The sequence below is a fragment of the Macrotis lagotis genome, chromosome 7 (genome assembly GCF_037893015.1).
Source record: "Macrotis lagotis isolate mMagLag1 chromosome 7, bilby.v1.9.chrom.fasta, whole genome shotgun sequence".
In the NCBI taxonomy this organism is placed as follows: Eukaryota; Metazoa; Chordata; class Mammalia; order Peramelemorphia; family Peramelidae; genus Macrotis; species Macrotis lagotis.
Window position 1 is genome coordinate 219,697,806 of NC_133664.1, and position 24,434 is coordinate 219,722,239.

The 24,434-nt window shown below is 36.9% G+C and overlaps 1 protein-coding gene and 1 long non-coding RNA gene across 10 annotated transcripts in view; one reads left to right on the plus strand and one right to left on the minus strand.

The window, feature by feature from the left end:
• Nucleotides 1-24,434, plus strand: part of MICAL3 (microtubule associated monooxygenase, calponin and LIM domain containing 3) — a 347,386-nt gene that overhangs the window by 211,568 nt on the left and 111,384 nt on the right. For all 9 annotated transcript variants that reach the window (XM_074194932.1, XM_074194935.1, XM_074194933.1 and 6 more), the window contains 10 exons: nucleotides 755-951; nucleotides 2,172-2,278; nucleotides 2,389-2,451; nucleotides 3,526-3,702; nucleotides 5,105-5,185; nucleotides 10,057-10,155; nucleotides 12,169-12,225; nucleotides 15,279-15,386; nucleotides 18,416-18,523; nucleotides 19,084-19,270. In XM_074194932.1, the coding sequence (XP_074051033.1) occupies nucleotides 755-951; nucleotides 2,172-2,278; nucleotides 2,389-2,451; nucleotides 3,526-3,702; nucleotides 5,105-5,185; nucleotides 10,057-10,155; nucleotides 12,169-12,225; nucleotides 15,279-15,386; nucleotides 18,416-18,523; nucleotides 19,084-19,270 (1,184 nt within the window). The remainder of the gene's footprint in view (nucleotides 1-754; nucleotides 952-2,171; nucleotides 2,279-2,388; nucleotides 2,452-3,525; nucleotides 3,703-5,104; nucleotides 5,186-10,056; nucleotides 10,156-12,168; nucleotides 12,226-15,278; nucleotides 15,387-18,415; nucleotides 18,524-19,083; nucleotides 19,271-24,434) is intronic.
• Nucleotides 5,015-22,232, minus strand: LOC141493496 (uncharacterized). The gene is made up of 4 exons (XR_012470230.1): nucleotides 22,165-22,232; nucleotides 17,076-17,212; nucleotides 7,567-7,771; nucleotides 5,015-6,342 (listed from the first exon to the last, which is right to left on the minus strand). It is a non-coding gene; the product is annotated as an uncharacterized LOC141493496 (long non-coding RNA).

Consider the following 24,434-nt stretch of genomic DNA (forward strand, 5'->3'; position numbering starts at 1 on the left):
GGCAAAACAAAAGACATTGAGGTCATTTGGCATTGCTTAGACCTCAATCACATACTCAGTTTGGAGCCCTGTGTTTTGAGGACAAAATCTGTTGACAAAAGGAATAACAACGAAAAAAAATCACTTTAAAAGCATAACTTCTGAGGTCTGGAGCTTTAATATAACAAAAGAGACTGCTTAGTAAGCACCAAAACACTTACAGAGGAATCTGTATCCATTTTTCTTCAGGTTGAACAACAAGGAGCTTCAAATATAGTGGGGAAATATTCATCTCAGTACTTGGGTGAACTCAGGAAATTTAGCAATGGAAAAAAATCTTCCAAGGAAAGTTGTGGAATTTCCCTTAGTGGAGTAATGCTGATTTAAGAATTACCAGTGCTTGCTTAGGAAAACAAAATCTTATTACAGAGTGATGGATACTAAATCCCATTTGAGAAATCTGCTCTACTTATGATTGTTATTATTTAGTATAACATCAGGACCTATAAGATGCTAGATATTAAGATTAAAATTAAGGTCTGTCTGTGAGCTTATTTAATTAGGTAGATAAGAATAATTTTCTAGTTTTTCCTCACCTGCTTCCCTAAAATAGATCTTTGAGTAAAAAATTGATTAAAAATGCTTTACATAAATCAAAGGAAGGAGAAATGGCATTATCAAGTAACATGCAAGTTTATGCTTTCAGATTCAGTAGATTGACATTTCCTTATTTGTTCCTTTTAACAAATTGATTTTTTTAAACCTCACTTTCCAGAGATTTTGATTCTTTAGATGAGCATAACACAGAAAAAAACAATCAACTGGCATTTGATATTGCTGAAAAGGAATTAGGAATTTCTCCCATCATGACAGGCAAGGAAATGGCTTCAGTTGGGGAACCAGACAAGTTATCAATGGTGATGTACCTGACCCAGTTCTATGAGATGTTCAAGGACTCCATCCCCTCCAATGGTAAGAAATCTAGGACAAAAGTCTATTATAAGTGGCAATTGCTATAAAATTCCTTCATTTCCTGTTTGTCTGAATTTCTTCCTCTCCCACCCCACCCTTCCAGCCACATCCTTCAGCTGCACCACCAAAACCAAATTCCAACAGGGAAGTCAATGATTGAATAGAACTTTGTCCTCTTAGTCATGGAAACATATATGTGCATTTTTTGTTGTTTTTTTTTAATGGAAGCCTGAAGAAAACCTGCATAGACATATTTCAATTGAAACTGAATTGAACTGAGAACTAAATTTGAAAAGTATTTTAACTTCTCCTGTAACTGTTGGCAGGAATGTAGAAATGTCAGTGTTTGGTGAAATTCTGAACAGCCTGGTAACTTCTTACATCACTCCCCTTCATGTGCTCTCTGGTCCAGCCAAACTATGCTGCTCCCTGGATGGGATATTTTGTCTCTCTCCCATTGCATAAGCTGTCCCTTCTGCCTAGAATGTCCTTCCATTTCTTAGAATCCCTGGTTTCCTTAAGATTAGAGCTCCTCCATGAGATCTTGCTTGATTTCTGACTACTCACATACCTATCCATTAGTATCTTCCCTAAAATTACTTTTTTTGTTTTATATTTACTTAAATATAATGTGTTGTTTCCCCCATTTAGACTATATTTACTTAAAAATATGTGTTGTCTCTCCATTTGGAGTACAGTCTAAATCTGAATGACTGGGAACTCCTTTACTAGCTTTTTGAGTGGAGGGACTGTTCATTTTTTATCTGTATATTCAGTCAGTCAATAAATATAAAGTGCCTTCTATGTGCTAGGAACTCTGATAAGGGTACAGAGAAAGGCAAGAGAAAGTATCAGCTCTCTGGGAGCTCTCAGGCTAATGGGGAAAGATGTAGTACCTGCAGACAGCTATGTACAAACAATCTATAGAGAGAAAAAATTGGGATTTATCAGAAGAGGAAGTTTCTACTGGCTATGCTTGATAATAAGTATTTGGTGCTAGATCATCTAAAAGGAGGCATGGGGGTAGCTCAGTGACACAGACCTGGAGTCAAGAGGACCTGAGTTCAAATGTGGTCTCAGACACTACCTAGCTGTGGGACCTTGGGCAAGTCACTTAACCCCATTGCTTGGCAAAAAAAAAAAACAAAAGGGACAAGGACAAGACTGATTACTTCTGAGACTCCCATGGAAGTTTCTGACCCAATTATTTCTGTTCACAGCTACCTTGGATGCTGAAGAGAAAGCAGTTCTGATTGCTAGTACCAAATCCCCCATCTCCTTCCTTAGCAAACTTGGGCAGAGCATCTCCCGGAAGCGCACTCCCAAGGTAAAGAGGACATGCTTATGTGGGAAAACTGATCACATGGTGAGGGAAAGTCAAAATATGTTGACTGGAATAAATGTTTTCTCTTCCCCTCTCTCTCCCTCTTGGTACAGGATAAGAAGGAAAAGGAGGTGGATGGTGTGGGGAAAAGAAGGAAGACCAGTCAGTCAGAGGAGGTGAGAATCAGCTAGAAAGATTATTGAATATGTTAAATTGAACTACCTTTATGTTCTCCAAATTCTATTCTTTTTGCATGAGATTTGGGCATGTTTTCATATTCATCCTTAACCTTTATATGGACTTATGTAGTAAGATCATCTTTCTCCTTAATGTTTTCTTTTGTGGTCTTTTTGTTCATTTGTTTTTAATTATTATTATTGTTTGAGGAGAGTCATCAATTAGATGCACTAAGAAACCCATTATTTGCCATCTCCTGTACCATTGTCTTCTAAATTTCTCCCTCCAGGCCTCATTCTATTTTGACTCAAGGCCTCTGACACTGTCATTTGACATGTTGCTAAACCTTAGGACTTGGGGTCCTTTCTATTTACCCTAAAGCTGAATGTGATCTCCTCTAGAACAGAAACACTTTTTCAGTTTGTAGCATTTATCATTGTGCATAGCATAGATTAATTTTTTTTTAAATTTTATTTTATTTAAAGCATTGGGGTTAAGTGACTCAGCCAACATCACACAGCTGAGTAATTAAGTATCCAAGGCCAAATTTGAACTCGGGTTCTCCTGACCTCCAGGGCTGGTACTCTATTCACTGTGCCACCTAGCTGCCCCTATACATATACATATATATATATATATATATATATATATATATAGAGAGAGAGAGAGAGAGAGAGAGAGAGAGAGAGAGAGAGAGAGAGAGAGAGTTTTTTCTTTTTTTCTTTTTTAGTTTTTGCAAGGCAGTGGGGTTAAGTGACTTGCCCAAGGCCACATAGCTAGGTAGTTATTAAGTGTCTGAGGCCGGAATTGAACTCAGGTACTCCTGACTCCAGAGCCAGTGCTCTAGCCACTATACCACCTAGCCACCCTTATAGTAAGTTCTTAATAAATATGTTTTCAATCATTCTATCAAAGGGAACCTCTGGCTTGACTTAACTCTAGCAGAACTATACCTTTTCCCTTCCTGAGACTTCAGGGAAGATAGAATGTGACTAACAGAAGTTCTCTTTTAGGGAAAAACATGTAGAAGAAACTCTGTTAGATTAAATGTTTTGACTCTGGATTTGCCTTAGGAGGAACCCCCTCGAGGTTACAGGGAAGAGAGGCCTACTTTGGTAAGCTCCCTAACTGAGAGGAGAATTGACGTATCGGTTGGCAACCAGAATAAAGTGAAGTCCATGGCTACCCAGTTACTGGCAAAATTTGAGGAGAATGCACCACTACAGTCCACTGCTGCCATAAAGAGACAGGTAGGACAAAGAATCTTGTTTTATCCTTGGATTCTTACTTGGATTTAGGTTGAGGTATAGGAAAAGGTCATTTTGCATTTTTTTAATTACCAAAAATCATCTCTTGTGTGAGCCCACTATGCTGTCCTTATGCCTCAAACATTGAGAAACCACAATGATGGCCATGATCCCAGGAAGGTTGGACCTTAGGACAGGTGCTGGGCTTTCTTTGGCTGGTGTATATCTGGGTTCCCCATTGCCCACTCCTAAAGTCAAAATAGGTAGAATTCAGAAAGCGACTTGAGTTGGACTACATTAGTTTTCCCTCTAAATGTCCCAATCCCTTCTAAGAACCCAACCTTCTCAAATTCATGGTATTCTAGATCTTGGCCATAATGTCATACATTTTAGGATTTGGTCCCAGTTCTTAATACAAACCCATTTTTCTTTCCACTGTACAATACAACCTTGAAACTTGCTGAATCAAAATCATTTGTTTCCTATCACACCAAGAAAATGTCTCATAATTTAATCAGCAAGACAATTCCTATCTCAAGAGTCTGTGAAAAGACTTGAAAAAGTTTTGACTTAAAAAAAGAGAGATCTTTATCAGATATTACTCCTCTCTTCTATCTTCACAGGGATTTGGGGGGGGTAGTTTTTTAGAATCCATTTTTTTAAATAAATTTTTTACTTTTGTTTTTATGTCACCTAAACTTTCCCCTGTATTCCTCCCCACGTTCCCTTCTCTCAGAGAGAGAATCTTAAGAGGAATTATAGAATCTTAAGAGGAATTCCTTTCCTTTCCCAAAATGATCTGGCAGCCTAGGATGGTATCTTCCTGGTTTTTTTCTTTATGTTTCTTTTCAGAAGGTATCTTTTGTCTCTTCTCACTATTCCAAGTAGCCCTATAGTTTCTAGCCTATAAGGAGCAGGATTGACTATTTTTTTTTCAGCAGCCTAACCAACCTTCTTTTTCTGATTTGATATTAAGAGAAAAGCTGCATTTTAGCTATGTTTCTCATTCTGGGTGGGTAGTTTGGTTTTCTAAATGGAAATGAGACCAAGCAAGAGAAAGTAAAATTACCTGGGAAAGTAAAAGTCAAAATTATATATACTCCCATTTTCCTGTTTTTACATTGATTTGTTTTTACTACTTTATTCTTGATTTGTTTTTTACAAATTATCAATTTTACATTGATTTGTTTTTCATAGTTATATTTGGGACTTACTTGGGTAATCCATTCTTACTAAGAATCATTTTTACCAATAATTTTTTTATATCATAAATGTGTTTGATACCATGTCCCATCCCCCCCTCCCCCCCCCCCGCCGCTGGTCATCAGCTTCCTTTAAATTGCCCTGCTTCTTATTTTATTTCTTTGTCCTGACTCCCCATCCATTCTTGATTTATATGTGACAGCCAATCCAAGAGCGTATCAGCCATCCATCCTGCAGACAGCCTGAGCAGGGCCATCCTGCTCCGATACCTCAATGGAAACAGGTAAAGGAATTATGTAGTGACCAGGATGTTTGTACTCTAGGTTCTCCCCACCTTTATCTTCTTCCTCTGTGGTGAAGCCTAAAATCTTTTAGTTTGTGCTTCCTTTTGGATAACTATTAGGTTTACAGTAACCTTGTAAATAGTTACTTGCCAGATTAGAATAGGAATATAATACATCATGCTAATTTATCTCATTTTACTACTTGTATATTTCCTTATGATAAACCATTTTAAAGAGTTGTGGACTGCCAGGGGGTTATAAATGTATACTTGAATATATACTTGGTAGATAAAATAACTTTTGGTCTTTAGATTTTTATCACATTTAAGTAGATACTTTTCATTTTAAAATCTGGTTACAAGGAGAGTTATGCAAGGGAAAATGCTAAATTTTTAAGCCCTGGAGATAGTGACAACATGGTCTTTCATTTCAGACCATGAGAATTGTGTACAAGTTAATACCAAGAAAATTATTTTGCAGTTTTAAAAAATTCTAACAGCTATTCCCTGGGCATGTTCCTAGTGTTCTGTTCATAAATTTGAATCTTCTCCTGGGAAGGATTGTGAAAGCTGAGCAGGGTTAGGCTTCTACTCTTGGAGAAATGCCATTGCTAAGCAATACAGTACAAGAAACTTGTGGGTAGGGAGGAGGAGGAGGATGTGTATTTAAATAAATAAACATATATACATATATATATATGTATGTATGTATGTATGTATAAGAAGCAGAAAATCACAGGTGGGGTCTGGTTGCTTTTCTACTTGACTTTTTCCTTTACCATAATTAAATATGTGTTGATTATGCCCTCATTAGCTCCATTAGACTGCAAAATGGTCCCAAAAGTTGTTTTATACTAAGCCCCTTAACTCTATAGTGAACCAACAATAGTTTCTTTAGTAAAATTTACAAGTGAGAATATGGCTTCAATCAATTTTAGAACAGAACTTCCTTCCTAATCCATCTTCCTAGCTTTTTGATTCTTCTTATGCCCTATTAAAAACAAATCATTGACTAAAGAACAATCTTGGAGTAAGATTGTGATTGAGAGGATAGTTGATGTTTTAGTGACGATCGAAGTTTAGAGAAGTCTCTCAAGTACTTTTGAAGCATTCTGCTTGTGATCTGTCTTGTCAGATTCCAGTTTTGAAGAGAAATGCTTTTAAGGGACAAAAGTGAGAAGTATGTTAAAAAGGGAGACCAGACTATTTCAAATCCCAAGCTTTTTACATGCCTTTTGTTAAAAGGCCTTGGAAATTAGGATATTACTGTGTTTGGAGGTACTCTAAATAATGATTTTTGTGTTGGTGGAAAAAGGAAACTACTGTAAATACCATCTGCTTGGGTCAGTTTCAGACAGACCTCTGGGCAATATGAATAACTAAATAAGAAAAAAATAAGAATAATCAAAATTCTTTTGTTCAAATAGCTAGGTAGCTAGTAAATAGAGGATTGAACCTGGGGTCATGAAGACCTGAATTCAAATCCAATATAGATGCTTATCTGCTTGGCAAATGACTTCCCCTCTGATTGTCTGTTTCATCATCTGTCAAACTAGAATTTCTGAGAGGATGAAATGAAATCACATTGTCAAATTGTTTTTCAAATCATAAAGTACTATAGAAATATTAGCCATTATTATCATTATGAATTAATCAATAAATATTATTATCTATTTTACTATGTACCACGGTACTATATTATGTTGCAAGGAGACAGAAAGAGGGAAGTTCTGTCTTTTTTTTTTCAAGGCAATGTGTTTAAGTGGCTTGTCCAAGACCACACGGCTAGGTAATTAAGTGTCTGAGGTCGGATTTGAACCCAGGTACTCCTGACTCCAAGGCCGGTGCTCTATTCACTGTGCCACCTAGCCGCCCAGGAAGTTCTGTCTTTAAGGAGCTTACAATCTATTGTCATCATTATCATTATTACCATTATTATTATTATTATCATCAGCTAGGAAGTTGATAAGTTAGGGAGTTGCCCATAGAACAGGAGTTGTCCAAAAGCTCGAGCTTCGAGCTATTTTTGTCATTCTTATCAGCCTGCATGCAGCCATCTTATCAGCTGCAATGCAGCATTTGTGAGGTGCATTTGTTTTTGGCCCTATGCAGGGTACTCAGCAGAGAAAGTCATATGGGGACCATCTTGATGGCTTGGCATACTTTTAGTTTCAGTCCACACTGAGTTGGAAGCACATTTTAGGAAAAACAGCATGGACTAAAAAAATGAATAAACATACTAAGGGAATAAATAGGGCAAAGATGCATGCAAAGAGGACTTCTGCAAATTTCATCTTCAAATAAGATGGGGAAAAAACAATGCTTTTTTTAAAAACAGTTCCTGAACCCTTGGCAAGAATTTAGGTGAAAGAAAAACTTACTTGATCTGGCATTTTCTCCTATGCAGCAGATTTCTTTGAGAAAAGATATTACATGGTGCAAAGAAATATTCATGAGAAGACTGCTCCTTTCTTGCATTTAGATGGGACATGTTCATTAACTAAAATTTACATAGCTTTTTTTTTTCCAGAAGAAAAGCAGAGGATGGTATCTTGAGACTTGATCTAGAATTATCTTCTGAAAATTCTGAAAAAGTAGAGTAATAGTGTAATAAATAGAGTAATAGTGCTCTATATACTAGAGGAGCTTTCATGTCCCACTATAGATGTGGGCCGGAAAGCAGATGACTTACATGACTTATGGTGTAGTCTTCTCTTTCCAGGTAGCTCAGATGACAGGGTTAGAAAGCACCACTAAGTTACCCAAAGGAGCAATTTCTCTTTGGGCCAGGCAAAAGGGAGAAATGAATGGTCTTCATGTTTAGACATTGTGGCTCTTCCTCTCTACATCCTTTTTCATCTTTACCTTGGAAATATCTTCTTTAGACATACTCTATATGTGATGTGGATGTTTTTTCTGGTACTTGTACCAGACTGTTCTCTCCACTGGAATCAGATGCTCCATGGCAGCACCCCACACAATCATTATCAGTATCAAAAAGTCTGACATACACACACACACACACACACACACACACACACACACACACACACACACAAACCCAGCTCCTCAGAAGGTCACTAGAAATGTAATACAAAGAGGAAGCAGCAACCATCTTGAAACCAGTCAAGACTTCTTGCAGGAAATGACTAAAAAGGAGAGGGAATAGGGGAAAGAAGCCTTAGACAGGATATCCAAGGTGTTCAGTTGGGTGAAACGTGATTTGTTTTTACATCCGCCTTCTTCATTGTAGTCCTTTGGCAGAAATCCCAGAACTCTGTGAATATGTAAAAAGAGCTACTGAGGAAAGAGCCAAATGGCAAGATGGTATCACAGATGGTTTCTGAGTCTCTGCTTTGCTACTGATTGTCATTCATGTATTAATTAGTTCTTAATCTTTTTTTTGTGTTGTGGACCTTCTGGTAGTCTGGTAAGCTTATGAACCCTTGTAGAAATAATGTCTCAGATGCGTAAAATACATAGAATTACAAAGAAATAAACTGAATATATAATATAGTATATGAACATATAGTATATTATATTGAGATATAGTTAATTTTTTTAAGGTTCAAGGGACCCCTGGATGTCTCAGATGCGTAAAATACATAGAATTACAAAGAAATAAACTAAATATATAATATAGTATATGAACATATAGTATATTATATTGAGATATAGTTAATTTTTTTAAGGTTCAAGGGACCCCTGGTTAAGAATTTCCAATCTAAGTCATGGTGATTAATAACCAATAGTCACACTCTTATTCTTTACCCTATCATCCCATCTTCTAATATTTTTCTTATGCCTACAAATAAATAATACAGTGTTTTGCTTTAAACATCCTAGTTCATTTCAAGTGAGGTAATACCTACAAAAACCCTTATAAACCTACACAATATGTTATTCTTTTACCTTCCGGTTGGCTGTCATTGAGTATTGTGAATGTTGTCATTCCTACTTGATGAATGAAGAAAATTTGAATCAGAGGGATTAAGTGACTTGGCAAGGGTAACACAGCTTGAAAGGGGCAAAGCCAGGATGTAAATAAAATACTTTTAATAATACCAGATGCCATACTAAGAGCTGGGGAATGAGAAAATCTTTGCCCTCAAGGAGCTCATATTCTAGTTTGGAAAGAAGGCAACACATAAAGGGAAATTAGAAAAGGGTGGGGTCATGCTTGGTTTGGAAATAATCAGGAAGCCTAATTCCAGGATAAGGGCAAAAGCTCACTTTCAGATCTCAAAACAGTTCTAGGAGCAGAATTCTGAGTTCCAGTGGGAAGAGGATGAGAATGATGATGACTAGAGTGCAGATGGCCTGATTCTGAAATGGCCAAGAAGTCACCATATCAAGTGATTTAGAAAGTACCTTGCTTGATTAGCACAGGGACTTTTGTTTTATTCTTATATTTGTTTTTTTTTTTAACATAACAATTATCAGTAACCATGAACTTTTCTACATTGAAAGAACAAAAAAATTGGATTGCATTTGAAGTTTTATGAATTTATTATGTATAATTTGGGGGTTTGAAATTCATTGTTAACATTACTACCTTTCTTATTTTTGTACCATTTTGAATGCATAGTATATTGTGACTGAAATTTTCTCCATATTGGGTAGCCTATGTGAGCTGGCCCTTTTAGAAATGTAGATCTGATGGGGAAAAGAGGGGGAAATTGAAGATGAAAAGCCAGTTTCTCTTCTTGACTGTGCCATGATTTCTTACCTATGTAGAAAGGGCAGAGGAAGGAACCCTTCTTGGGGAGGGTGGGGGGTGATATGGCAGAGGCTGCCCAAAGCCAGCCTGTATTTTCCAATCAGTGTCAATGTGGTTTTTTTCCTCTTTGTGTGTCCTGTTAATTTAAAAGCGACGACGAAAGGTGTGTTCTCGGACTTGCCCGAAAAAAGTGATTACCCTTTCTTCTCCCTCCATTCTACCTTCTTCTCGGTTATATTGCAGTCAACAGGTGATTCTTTCTGCATGCCCTCTCTTCCCTTTTTCTTATCTTAATCAGCTGTGCAGGTGGCTAGACTAATGACTAAATCAGTGGTCCCTCCTATTATTGACAACTTGACAAAATCCAAATGTCTTATCTTCATTGCTCAAAATTAGTGATTCCTGATTATTCAGACCCTGAATGACTTTTTCACTCAAAATTCATATTATTTCACAAATGAATTTAAAGGTGAAGAATGTCACCAAACTAGAGCACAGAGTCACAAGCAAAGAAATTGATTCATTTTACATAATTTTCATGTCCCATGATGAAGTTGGGCAATATTTTTCATTAATATCTTATATATTATAGCTAAATCAAGTTGTGAAACATAATTGTGAAACCAGGAGACCCTAAATTCTACTGTTTCTTTTATTAACTGTTCCTATAACGACATTGGGCCAAAGTTATATTTTCACCAAACTAATTAACATTAGGTGGAGCATAACCTGCATATAACTCAGGTCAGAGTTGCCATTTCTTTATATTCTGTCTCTTCAGTGAAATAAAGTTAGATGGACATTTCCAAAGCTTCAGAGCATCTACTCTTGCTGAGCTCATGAAAACCCATAAATCCATCTACCTCCTTATTTATCCATTTATCCACTTTCTACATTTATCTAGCTCAGGGGAGGCATTGTGAGACCATTTCAGGGAATTGTATAATGAATTTAGAATAATGAGAATAGTAACAATTGTACCAAAAGCAATATTTCTCAGAGCTGCTTTTTTAAAAAGTGTATTTGGGGCAGCTAGGTGGCGTAGTGGATAAAGCCCCGGCCCTGGAGTCAGGAGTACCTGGGTTCAAATCCGGTCTCAGACACTTAATAATTATCTAGCTGTGTGGCCTTGGGCAAGCCACTTAACCCCATTTGCCTTGCAAAAAAAATAAAAAAAATAAAAAAGTGTATTTAAGATGAAATTTTTCTGGCCTTCAAGAGTAACACCTTTAGAATTTTGTCTGATTTCTGAAGCAAAATACAATGATTCCATAGGGAGTTTTCTCATCTAAGATGGCTTGTTTAAAGGATATGTGGTTTAAAAATTTTTGAGTCTATCAGGAGGCTCAAAGTCTATGAGATTGTACATGAGATATTTATATTGATCTTCTCTAAGATAATTTTAAACTAAGAATACCTCCTTCAAATTTATTAAATAAAATTCGGGACACTTAGCAAGGCATTATTTAATTATGCCATTTGAATTTGACTTGGTCTATTTAGGATCAAGAATTGAAGCTTTAAAAGATCTAGTGAATATATTTGTGTTCTCCCTTTGACATCCCACTATGTACCACAGCAGTCCATAGAGTGACAACTTTGAATCATTTCTTCAGCCCCTACATAATTTCAGATGCTCAGTCTTCTGAAGCACTTTAGTCATAGAAAATTATTCCCCACCTCCACCCCAAATCTGTGTCAGTTGCTTCCTTAATTAAACTGGGCCATATAAATTTCTCTTTAAAGTTTACTACCCACTCCTTCAGTGATAAAATTACTAAAAATGAATTTCTTCCCTATCTCCATCTGTTCTTTGAATTGCTTAAAGTTTTGACCCTGTGTTCTTCTAGGGTGGGGATGTCTCCCCATCCTAGAATTTCCTCAAACTGTTTGTAGTGGTCATTTATTCTAGCCAGTTTCAAACTCACTTTCTAATATCTGGTTTGGAAAACTTCACCTTTCTAACCTTCCTTTTTTGTTAACCCTTCTGTTTTGCTTTGTTCTCCTGCCACTGTGTGAAAGATATGAGTTTGTTCCACCTTTGTACTAACTATAGGTTCATTTACCTACCTGACCTAAAGTTGGACACCTTGACTACAAACACAGATTTATTATTGTGTGTGGGATTTAGTACAGATGGGATTTAAGGTTTTGGGGGAGAGGGGAGGCATGGGAAGAGGGAATAGTGAATTTGTTCTAGTCTCATTTCTCACCCAAATTAAGTTTTTGGCTGGTGCTTAAGTTTACACTTTGTTGCCTACAGATGTACAGGGATCTTGATGCTGAGAACCGTGGCAAGCAGAGTCCCCACTCTGAAAGGGTAAAAAGCATGAACCCATCGCATGGGGTGCTGAGAGGGTATACTACCCACACATGGGGTGCTAAATGATGGGAAGGCACAGTGGTTGGAAGATTGTCCTCTTGGTTGCTTTTTGCACTCTTGCTTTTCAAACAAAAAACAGATTTCATTGGAGTTTGTTAATGAGGATGATTCAGCACAGACCATGCTCCCAGCACAGCATTCAGAGTCTATGCTAATGATATAGTTCTGCTAACTATCTTCTCTTATGGTCATATCTCTCATTCTCTTTAAGTGACACAAATAGTTAATTCCATAGGTGAACATTCGAGAGACATTTCTCAAGCAAATGTCATTTTTTTTCTGTCTTTTTGATAGCTATAATATTTTGGGTTTGGTGACAGAAAGAGGTATGGAGAAGTCCGAATTTCAATATTAAGAGAAGGAACATTAGAGACAGATTTTTTGGAAAAATCAGGATTCAAAATAAGAACCTTGTTATTGGATAATTTAACTAATGAAATATTTAATCGACATAGTGAATATAAAAACTTAATTTTACATTAGCAGAAATTACCATTCAGTCTAAGAGTATACAAAGGATGTAAAGAATGATCGCTTTTCATTGACTTTATGTACAAAGTCTTTCTGTTCACTCTTTGCTTTGTTTATAATATTAAAATACATTTGGGGGGGCAGCTCAGTGGAGCAGCAAATTGAGCACTGGCTTTGGAGTCAGGGGGACCTGAGTTCAAATACGGCCTGAGACATTTAATAATTACCTAGGTATGTGACCTTGGGCAAGTCACTTAACCCCATTACCTTGAAAAAAACAAAAAAAAAGAAAGAAAAGAATACATTTAGGACTGGTAGTTTATTTATATTCAAATGTCTATGGAAGCAAACCAGTCTCATGCCTTACCCTCTTTGCTTCAGCCTCTGCTTCCAATGTAGAGGAGGAGAAAAAAAAAAGCTAGAATCTATTATGGATAGCAGCTGATGGAATTGATGATCCAGGATAAAATGAAGATTCAAGGTCATTATCCTGTTTCTTTATAGCCTGCAGGCTGTAGTTCTCTTAGGTCAACCTTTTTTTTTTTTATCATTTCCTTTATAAAATTAACTTTTCTATTTAAATATCAATCCAGTCCTTCAAAAAGGAAGCTAACTTCATTGAGATGGTAGTGCCCTATAAATGAGGGAAGGCTGAGGTTTTTTTGGTTAGTGAATTTGAAGTTAGTGAATTTAGAATTTAGAGGTAAAAAGGTTAAGGGTGGGGAAAAGACATGTCTTGGAGTTTTGCCTCAGAAGATAATGAATTGAATGCATTTTTCATTTCTTTTTGGAAAAGATTAATTTTTAGCTCCATTTATGTACTGAGCTGTAATCCAGTCATTTTGGAGGGATCTCATTTTCAGTGACCCTTTAAGCCCTGTTCATTATCTTGCTTATGACCTTACTTCCCCTCACATCTCCTTTCCCTTCCCGAATAACATCTTTGTCTGTTCTACCTCCTGGGGGAGCCTTATATTTGTTTTCCTGTTAATTTCTTTCTTTACTTCTTGTACTACCACTTCCTAAGTGATCTCACCAATTCTTTTCTGGTGGATTTCTAGTTGAAGCCATCCTGAATATTGAACTCAGGGAATGAGCTCAGTTGTTCTGGAACAAAAACCAGTCAAACTGTAGGTAACTGCCACCCAGTGTTGTACTCATCCATTTGTCTGTTAATGAAGATAGAGATGGGGATCTATCTCCTTGGAGCTGCGCTAGCAGAAATTATGTGATATGTTGCCTCCCACTTCTTTTAGGAGACTGTAGTGTTTTAAATCCACCCACAAGTCTTGGACCTCTAATAATCAGTAACTTTTCAAGGAATTGCAAGGGCCTGAAAAGTTCCAGGTTTATTAAAATAAGAAACTCTTTGATTGGATCTTTCTATAATTTGTGTATATTTTGTATTATAAATAAAGGAGTCGATGTTATTTTTTTTAACCTGGTTTTTTCCTACAACCTTCTGCTGGTTCTTGGCAAGCATGATTAATGGATCTGATACTCCTCTGAGGATTAGCATAAAAGAGGGGGAAAAATAGTAGCAGGTGTTGGCTTGTTTCAGAGAAGGAGATAACTTCCTTCTTTTCATTTGGTTAAGTTCCTTTACTTGTGCTCTTTGTAAAGGCAGTGGGAGAGGCCCTCTTTGCTCAGGGACTTAACCCAAGTCTGGCTAGTGCAGAAACATTAGGTTTGTGGGGAGGTGTCTGTGTTGTAGGCTACCTTTTCCCTTTACATCTGATTTTCTTATCTTCTGTGTGTCACTTTCTTGGTGTACATCAGCCATAAGGGAAAATGATTACATCTGGAGGATTATATTTAATTCTAGGTTCCACTTTCTAGGAAGGATAAACTAGAGAATGTCCTGCGGAGAGTAATCAGATTGATGAAGGACCTCCATCTCCATCTGATGAAGGACCTAATGACTTCTCATTTAGAATGATAGATACTTTCAAGTATATGAAGGGCTATTACATAGAACTGTAATTTCACTTTTCTGCTTGGCCTCTGAGGACAGATCTAGAAGCAGTGAATGAAATTACAGAAAGGCAGTTTTAAGCACAATATAGGTACAAACTTCTAGCCATCAAAGCCCTCCAAAAGAAGACTGAAGTAGACCTTGGAACTTCTTCACAAAAGATTAAGTTAAGGGCTTAGAGGACTGCTTGTTGATATTGTCATCAGGATTTACTCAAGAATAGAGAGCCTTCCTTCAGAGCAGTGAGATTATTGGTACTAAGGGTATTTTATATATATTTTTAGGTGGCTTACTGGCTAGATTCAAGAGTAGTAGTAGTAGTAGTAGTAGTAGCAGTAGTAGCAGCAGTAGTAGTAGCCTGAAGTAGTTTGAGTTCATCCTGATTTCCAGAAACCAAGGATGTTCCTCTCCTGCTTTTCTGTGATTTAAACATTATTCTGAGGCTAAGGGATTTAACAGACAAATTCTTGTCTCATAAATAGGCTTGAATTTTGATTTTTAACAGTTCCTTTGATTTTTTTCTCCATATTTTATTTTTTTTTAGCAAGAAACTGAACCTTCTCGACGATTTTTTGTTGAGCAATGGGAGCTTTCTCTTAGCCTCCGTTCCTCCAACCGCCCCGCTTCACCCTCCTCTGACTCTCTCCGACAGGTAGCATGCCTGGGTTTTGGCAAAACCACAGTTGGATGTCTGACCCCTGCTCACCTCACACCAACTAATGCAGTCAGTCACAAGAAGTTTCTGTTCCTAGGGAGTTGACAGAATCTTTGGCTCTGGTTTATCTCTTTTTTTAAGAGAGTGTGTGTGTGTGTGAGAGAGAGAGAGAGAGAGAGAGAGAGAAAGAGAGAGATAGTGAGATAGTGTTTGTGCGCATGTGCGTGTCCATGCATGTTATGCACATGAATGAAAGAAACAAGCTGTGATCAACTGAACGACTAGGCAATTTTTTCTTAAAGAGAAATCTATGTGGTAATGTTTATTGTAATGGAATTTGAAGCATAGTGAATGGTGTGTATATGGGTATGTGTGTTTATGATTGTTTGTGTTTGGTTGTATCTGATTTCAGACCACAAGAAATCAGTCCTGCCATTTCCCATAGTAGAATTCATCTAGTTATGAGATGATTAACATTAAATTAGGTCCTTTTTTGTTTATTTGTTTACTGTTTCTTATTTAAGACTCTCTGTGTGTAATCTTTAATATTACTAAGTTTTAACAGCTTCATAACAGCAAAGAGAAGAAAATTGGCAAATACAATTTGACTTTCTATCACTTTCCCAGAAATAGTTGCTATTATTAACACATTGCTGCTATTGAAATGAATCCAGCTGAAAAGCAAGTACAGTCCTGAACCATAATCATTTGAAGAGGCTGCTGGTCAGGATATTAGTGCTGTGGCCAAACCTGGAAGGACCGAAATCTTTGATCAAAGCTTGCTTAATTTCCTCATCCATTGTTTTCAGTTTCTAGTCTATGCTTGATCTTGTCTACTATGGAATGAAAGATGAAATAATTATCTATTACCTCTGTTTTTATTATTACACTACTTTGTCACCTCTTATCTTTTCTTTGGCCCTTCTAGGCTTAAATTTCTCCATTTTCTCTAATTTGGAAAACTTTGGATTTGGTAGTCTTTTTTTTTTCCACCAAGTAGCTCACAGTTTAATGAGGGAGAAATAAATTCAAACAATTATATGTATAAGATATATACATATTTTATAAATACAGATTGTGTATATATAAACAAATCTGTACAAATAGCATACATAAATTTACAGATTATATATCACACATATATGTGTACATAATTATATGTTTATATTTGTATGTACTTATGTATGTGTGTACATAGATGATAGATACATAAGTAGAAAGTAAAGGGGAGGTACTTTCTGAGTGATTGCACCAGGAATGGGAGCATATGAGAGGGAACGCTGTGGAAGGTAAGATTTGAACTTAATCTTGAAAAAAGTTAGGGAAACCAAAAGGTAAAGATGAGGAAGCAGAGCATTCCAAACAGGAGAGATAGCTAGTGAAAAGTAGGAGGTCAGGAGATTAGCCACCCATTTTTCATTACTTCTTATAGGAATAATGCTGTGAAGATATAGAAGTCATTAGTGGGGTAATGGCATCAGTCCTTTGAAATATTGCTCTTGTTAAGACAAGATTGCAGTGATTTCCCCAATCCTAACTAAATCATGGATAAATACTTCTTCCTTTTTTTTTGATAATTACTTTCTTATCTATATCTTGTTATACTCTTTCATATTTTTAAAGATAGTTCTTCCCAAGAATAAGCACTTTCACTCAGGTTCTCATATCAAATGACACACTCCTTACCCTTCAAAAATTGCTTCTGAGTGGCTTTTCAAGTAAGACCTCCAGCATTTGGCTGATACACAACTGAATGGAGCTCTTTGCTTTTACATGAAGCATAGCAGTAATATTATATGTCAGGATCTAGGCAGTTAATCCACCTGGAAGGTTGAAATGAACAAAGAGAAATTAGAAGACTGAATATATTCAGCAACCTACATTCATAATATGAAACAAAACACGCATTCAGAACTGAGATTGTATAATCCATGCAGCTCTCCAACCAGCTTCTAAGAGGTAGAAACTGAAAAGTTTTGTGTTAAAATATGAAGCTTTCTACATTATTCCATTATTTTTGTCCAAAATAATATTTCAGTACTCTTTCACACTTTAGTCATATACCAGAAGTATCTCCATTTTCCCAAGACACAAATTAAATTAATTGACTAAATAGTTTTATCTGCTATAGCATCTAATCAGAATATCCATTCCAGTCAGGGAGTATTTATCCATGGTACCTTGATCAAAAGGAATGTTTTTGTGGATGGACTATTCCTGATTTTTCAGTGAATATAAATAGAAATCATCTATGAGTGTTTCTTCCAGATAAAAACTGGGAATGTTTGCAGGTTCAAATAGAGCTGAGACTGCTGCTATGAAGGAAAAGGGAACATGATATGGTTTTTAAAAAATTGGCCTGTGAAGCAAGAGACTTGAATTCTCATTCTATTTCTGACATTGCCACTCAGTCTCTATGTCATCTTGGGCAAATCACTTATTTGGACTTTATATTCCTCATTTATAAAGTGAGAGGGGTTTGATTAAATAACCTGTAAACTTCCTTCAGGCTTCAATTGATAATATTAAATCACCATGGGTATAATTGGAGATTGTCATTTACTTCCTATGTGTAGGAAGAGGTTTTAAGGAACCTTGAAAGGAGTGATGTATTCTAGATATAGAAGAAACTCTCCAAATGTGGAGCCAGTCTGAGTGGGGCAAAATCCTCTTGACCTCTGTATATAGTTCTCTTTGTTATTAGATTTCCACTTTTATCACTTTGTGCCTTCTTGTACATCTCTTTGCCAAGTGCTGAAATTCTCTTTAAGGAGCAAGTAATGGGTTTTAATGTAGTTAATTGATGCTTTTTTTTGATAATTGTGCTAAAGTTAGCCTTTATGTTGTCACTGATACCCAATCCCTTCTTGCCACTAGTTATCCTGCTTTTAGGCACTATGCTGGCATGATTTGTCTGCTGCACCTTTTTCTCATTTTATATCTTTTAAAAACTCATTTCCTATCTTCTTAATTTTTTTTCTCATTTTCCTTAATTTCCTGGTTATTTTATGTCCTCCAACCAATAGAAGTATATAAAGATGTACACAGGCGGAGTGAGCTCATTGGCTGAGCAGATAGCCAATCAGCTTCAAAGGAAGGAACAACCCAAAACCCTTCTAGACAAGAAGGAACTGGTAAGAGATGTTCCAAGGGTACTGTGTGTTTAGACATAACATAAAGCTATGGTAAAGTGAACTTGCTAATTTTCCTTATATATTTATGATTCTATAGGCTTCCAAAGAGTGGTGTGAATTACTTTTTTAAATTTAAGGATACTTTGAACTCTGTTAAATAAATGTGAAGTGAAAAATACCCATATGGGAGTGTTCATCAGAAAATGAGTGACATCTCTCTATGACTGCCCTCCTAAGTAATTTGATATTTTTTGATCCATCTCTCACATGCTAGATATTGTCTGTTGGTGCAGTGAACATGAATGAATGTTTCCATAGTAAAGTGAAGTGTGTTGGAAGAGATGTCCCTCAGCTTTGGGGAGTCAATATTCCTAATGAATGATCCTTTAGTCATTTAATTGCCCCATTTTCTCATTGTGGCTTCATTGGTCAGGATTGTTTAGTGGTACAGAGAACAATATACACCTGCTGATATCCCTGTCTGGGATGCAAGAAACCCTGAAAGCCAATAACTCTGACCTATTTTTTCCCTCCTCTTCTTCCCCTCCTGCTTCCAATAGGGCTCATTGAAGAAAGAATTCCCTCAGAATATAGGGGGAAGTGATATTTGCTATTTCTGCCATAAGCGAGTCTATGTGATGGAGAGGCTGAGTGCTGAAGGGAAGTTCTTCCACCGAAGCTGTTTTAAGTGTGAATACTGCGCTACTACCCTGCGCCTGTCTTGTTATGCATACGACATTGAGGATGGTAAGAAACAATATCCTTCTCCATTATTAGGCCATTATCCATATTGTGCCTCCTAAGACTTTCCAATTCCTAAGACTGAAATCTGATTATGATGGTACATACCTATAATCCCAGCTCCTGGGATGCTAAGACAGTTCCCTTGAATCAGGAATTCTGAACGTCATTGAGATGATCATCATGATAATGGTAGTAATAACAGTAATAACAGATATCATGCTATGATCCCATTTTATTTCATCAAGTATTTAGAGTGAACATTTTAACATAATGAACCTCTGGGAGTGGGAGGCCACCACTTCTAAGGAAATACAAGTCAAAGGTTCCAAGCAGATCAGCTTTTAGATCAGGGCATGTACAATCATGTTTAACATATTTCCATATTAGTCTTGTTGTGAAAGAAAAATCTGAACTAAAGGGGAAAAAGCATGAGAAAGAAAAAGAAGTATAAAACAAGTTTTAAAAAGTGAAAATAGGGGTGGCTAGGTGGCACAGTGGATAGAGCACTGGCCCTGGAGTCAGGAGTACCTGAGTTCAAATCCGGCCTCAGACACTTAATTACCTAGCTGTGTGGCCTTGGACAAGCTACTTAACCCCATTGCCTTACCAAAAAAACCTTTAAAAAAGAAAAAGAAAAAAAAGTGAAAATAGTATGCTTTGGTCTGCATTCAGATTCTTTAATTTTTTCTCTGGCATGCTCCATTATGAGTCTTTTACAATTGTCCTTGATTGGGGCAGCTAGGCGCAGTAGATAGAGCCTCGGCCCTGTAGTCCAGAGGACCTGAGTTCAAATTTGACTTCAGGCACTCAAGGATTGCCTAGCTGGGTGACCTTGGGCAAGTCACTTAACCCCATTGCCTTGTGAAATAAAAACAAAACCACAATCATCCATGATCACAAAATTTCTGGCTAGACAAGTCCATCACAGTTGATCATTACACAGTTTTGTATACTTGTAGACTGTATGAATTTGGAGGGACCCATTGTTTAAGAAAAATAGGGGCAGCTAGGTGGCGCAGTGGATAGAGCACTGGCCCTGGAGTCAGGAGTACCTGAGTTCAAATCCTGCCTCAGACACTTAATAATTACCTAGCTGTGTGGCCTTGGGCAAGCCACTTAACCCCATTTGCCTTGCAAAAAAAAAAAAGCAACTAAAAAATAAAAAAAAGAAAAAGAAAAAACTCTCCTAGGCCCTCTTCTCCCTCTGTATTCTCTCTCAGTGACCTCATTGGCGCCTATAGATTTAATTATTATTATGTAGATGATTCAGATATGTATTAGGAGCCCAATTCACTTCCTGTTTTGGTCTTCAATCCTGAACTGCCTAGTTGTTATTTCAAACCTGATGATTCAGAGATAGCTCATACTCAATAGTCCAAAATAGATCCTAACCTTCTCCAGATTTTTCTGTTTCTTTTGAAAACTACATCATTCTTTATATCCCTTCAAGTTCATAACCTTAGCACTATCCTACCCATGCTCCCACATCCCACATATCCAGTCTATTTGCAGATCTTGCTGTTTTTACCTCTACAGTGTCTTTCACATCCAGTCCCTTCTCTCTCTCTCTGCACAAAGTCACCACCTTAATATGATACCCTTCTAATCTTTCATCTAGATTATTACCAAGGCCTTAGTCTTTCTTTCCAGTCCATCATTCCAATCCATCTTTCCCACAACTACCAGAGAGATTTTCCTTAAATAAAAATCTTGGTACAGCCCTCCTTTCTCAAAAATCTTCTTTAGGTCCCCATTATCTCTGACATAAAATCTTAATTCCTTTGCTTTATGAAGCCTCCAGGAGCAAATACAGAATTCTCTGTTTGACAGTCAAAGATCATCTTAACCTAGTCTCTTCCTATCTTTCCTGATATTTCCTGACGCACAGTTTTCAGTCCAGTGATACTGACCTTCTGGATATTCCATAAACAAGCCACTCTATTTTTTCAGCTGAGGGCATTTTCTCTATCTGTCCTCCATGTCTGGAAATCTGTTCCTTCTCTACTCCAATCATCCATCTTCTTGACTTGCTTTAAAATCCTATCTTCTACAGGAAATCTTCTTCAGCTTCTCTTAATTCCAATAGTTTACCTCTGTTAATTGTTTTCTATTTATCTTGCATATAATTTATTTGTACGTATTTGTTTGCTTGTTGTCTCCCTGATGAACTGTAAGGTCCTTGATGATAGCAGCTCTCTTTTGCCTCTTTTTGTATTCCTTGAGCTTAACCAGAGTCAGACACATAGTAGGTCTTATTGATTATGATTGACTAATTCACAGCCTGATTGATCATACCTTTTTAACCTCTTTATACATAATTCCTCTTTCACACTCTTAAGATTCAGCCAAATTGGCCTTCTCTTTTTTTTTTCTTCTTCATTCCATCTTCTGGCTTTAGGTTTTGGCACATGCTCTTCCCCATGTGTGGGGTACACTGTCTCTTCTCTACTCCATGGAACTCTCAGGATGCAGCTAAAGCACCCCTTTCCTATACAAAGACTTTCTGACTCTTCCCAAATGTCAGTGCTATCCATAACTACCTTGCATTTACTACAGCATCTGGCAAAGATACTTACTTAAATGTTTGTCATCTGATCAGATTCTCCCTTTTTTGCCCCTGTCTTGTCACTGGAGACAACTCAATATAATTTGTGAGAATGAAGGTATTTAGGCTTCACCAATAGATCCCAACCTCAATTTATTTCAGATTTGAGAATATGAAGAATAGTTATCATGCCAGAAAATTTGGAGTGCCTAATGTTTACACGGGAGAAATATTTGCTCGCATGCTGTTCCCAGAGATTTTTTAGATTTGTTAAGTGCTAAACAGGGACTAGTTAGTAAAAGAAATAGTGCTCAGAAGAACAGAAAATTGGGTAGCTCCCCCCACTTCATACCTTGTCTTTGAAATCATTGCAACCTCTTATGGTAGACTTTGGCATGAAAGCTTCTCAGAGCATAGAACATTGCTTTTAAATCAGCCAATCAGCAGCATTTACTGAACACTCTTAATAATGATGATTCTAACCTCATTTGATCTTCTCAACCACCTTGGAAGGTAGGTACTATGTTTAAGTGACTTGATCAGTGTCACCCAGCTAGTAAGATTCTGAGGCTTGGATTTTAACTTAGGTTATATTGACTCCAAACCCATCTTTGTGTAAGTGACTATACCATTGTGCCAAGATGCTGTGAAAGACAGGAGGGAAAATAATCAACTCTTCTTGTTATTAGGTATCTCAGTAATAATCTAGTTCAATTAAGGAGTTAATAGAGATAAATATTTCTACTAGAAACAGCAAATAACAAAGATTATATAATTAAGTAAAGTACACATTAGGGTTATTGTTACAGGATTTTCAGAACGGAGGTGAAATAGAATGCTTCATAGAAATTGTCATCTAAACCTTGGTACACAAGTAGATATGGTTGAACAAAATGAGCCAAAGACATAGCAGTAGAGATGATCTCAGTAATAAGACCAGCCTAATTAGAGGAGGGCAATGAGTCTGAAAACATAGGATCATAAATTTAGAACTGGAAAAGGCAATATTTAGAAGCAATCAAATCTACTCCCTCTATTTTATAGTTGAAAAAAATCGAGCCACAAAATGATTAAGTGATTTGGCTGTTCTTCCTTGTAATTCGCTGGGGCAGGCTTTGAACTCAGGTCTTTCTGATTCCCAAGTCCATCATCCCTATCCCTAAAAGCCATTCTGTGTACAGATGTTAACTAGAAAGGGTTATTATGAATAAGAGAAAGCTCAAGGAAATATGTTCTTCTTCAGATACTTGGAAGCTTGGCCTAATTCCCTTGTGTACTCAGGACTGTGTTAGTGACTATCAGTATGCCAAGAGCCAACTGCTTCTTGTCCTGAAGGGACTGAACATGATGCCTGGGGACAAGCTGACCCAGGCTTTGGCTGCTGGTTCCTGAATTAGTTGATGACTCTCAAGCTTATCCCTTAGAGGTAGGGATATTTTTTCTTTCTTTCTCTGAAAGAAAACAGAGTGTACTTAGATCCTTTCTTATTCTGTTCATAAACGTCTTTTCTTTGACCTCATTATAGCTAGTGGCAGCTTTGGATTGGTACCTTAAGTTTATGGTAGAATTTCTAAGCTTTTAGTGCTTCATTTAACCGTAGTGATTTCTTCCTTTGGACTTCAGGATCTGACAGCATTTACTCCTTCAATATTTTTCTGCGAGGATCTTTCATTTAGAAGGACATTCATCAATCTGATTTATGTCAGATAATATGGATCTTCTGGGTTTCAGAGAAGATTTTAAGGAAATATATTACTGCTTGTTCCTTCTGAAGACAAAGTGAAAAAAAAGAACGAAGTGCAATTTTGGTTAAGATTTAACTGAAGGGGGGGGGGTGGCTAAGTGGCATAGTGGATAAATCACCGGCCCTGGAGTCAGGAGTACCTGGGTTCAAATCCGGTCTCAGGCACTTAATTACCTAGCTGTGTGGCCTTGGGCAAGCCACTTAACCCTGTTTGCCTTGCAAAAAAAAGATTTAACTGAAAGGGTTTTTTGGTTTGCGGTTTTTGTTTCCCTGCTAAGGAATTATTGCTTTCAAAAATCTTATATCGAGAATATGATTGAAATTTTAAAGCAATTTACTAATTCTAGCCTATTTTGAGAGAGACTAGGTAGTTTAGAATGATCAGGAAATCTAGGATAAAGAAGGCTAGATTTGGAATCACAGAGATCTTGGTTTCAAAATCCTAATTTTGGGCTTTATATGACTTTGGTCAACTTAACCTCCCTGGGTTCTCAGTTTCTTTCATTGGACATGGTTGACATCTGTGGTCAGCTCTAAATCTGATTTTTATGACTGTCAGTTGTAAAGGAAATGAGACTTACTTATCTGGACAATAAAGAACTAGGACAAGTTGATGAGAAATATAAGGAGACAAATTTTTACTCAGTATAAGGAAAAAGTTTATCACAATTAGAACTATTTCAAAATTCATATAGGCTGCCTTTTTTTGAGGTTGTGTTTCTGCCTTGTATATTTTCATTTAGAGATTGGATTAGCAATCAATGTTTAGGGAGGTTTTAGGAAAGATTGTATCGAACAAGAAGGGCATTCCATCTCAAAGATTCTGTGACCGAGTTTACTTTCATCAATGATGCCAAACTGAGGGATGGCTAGGTGGT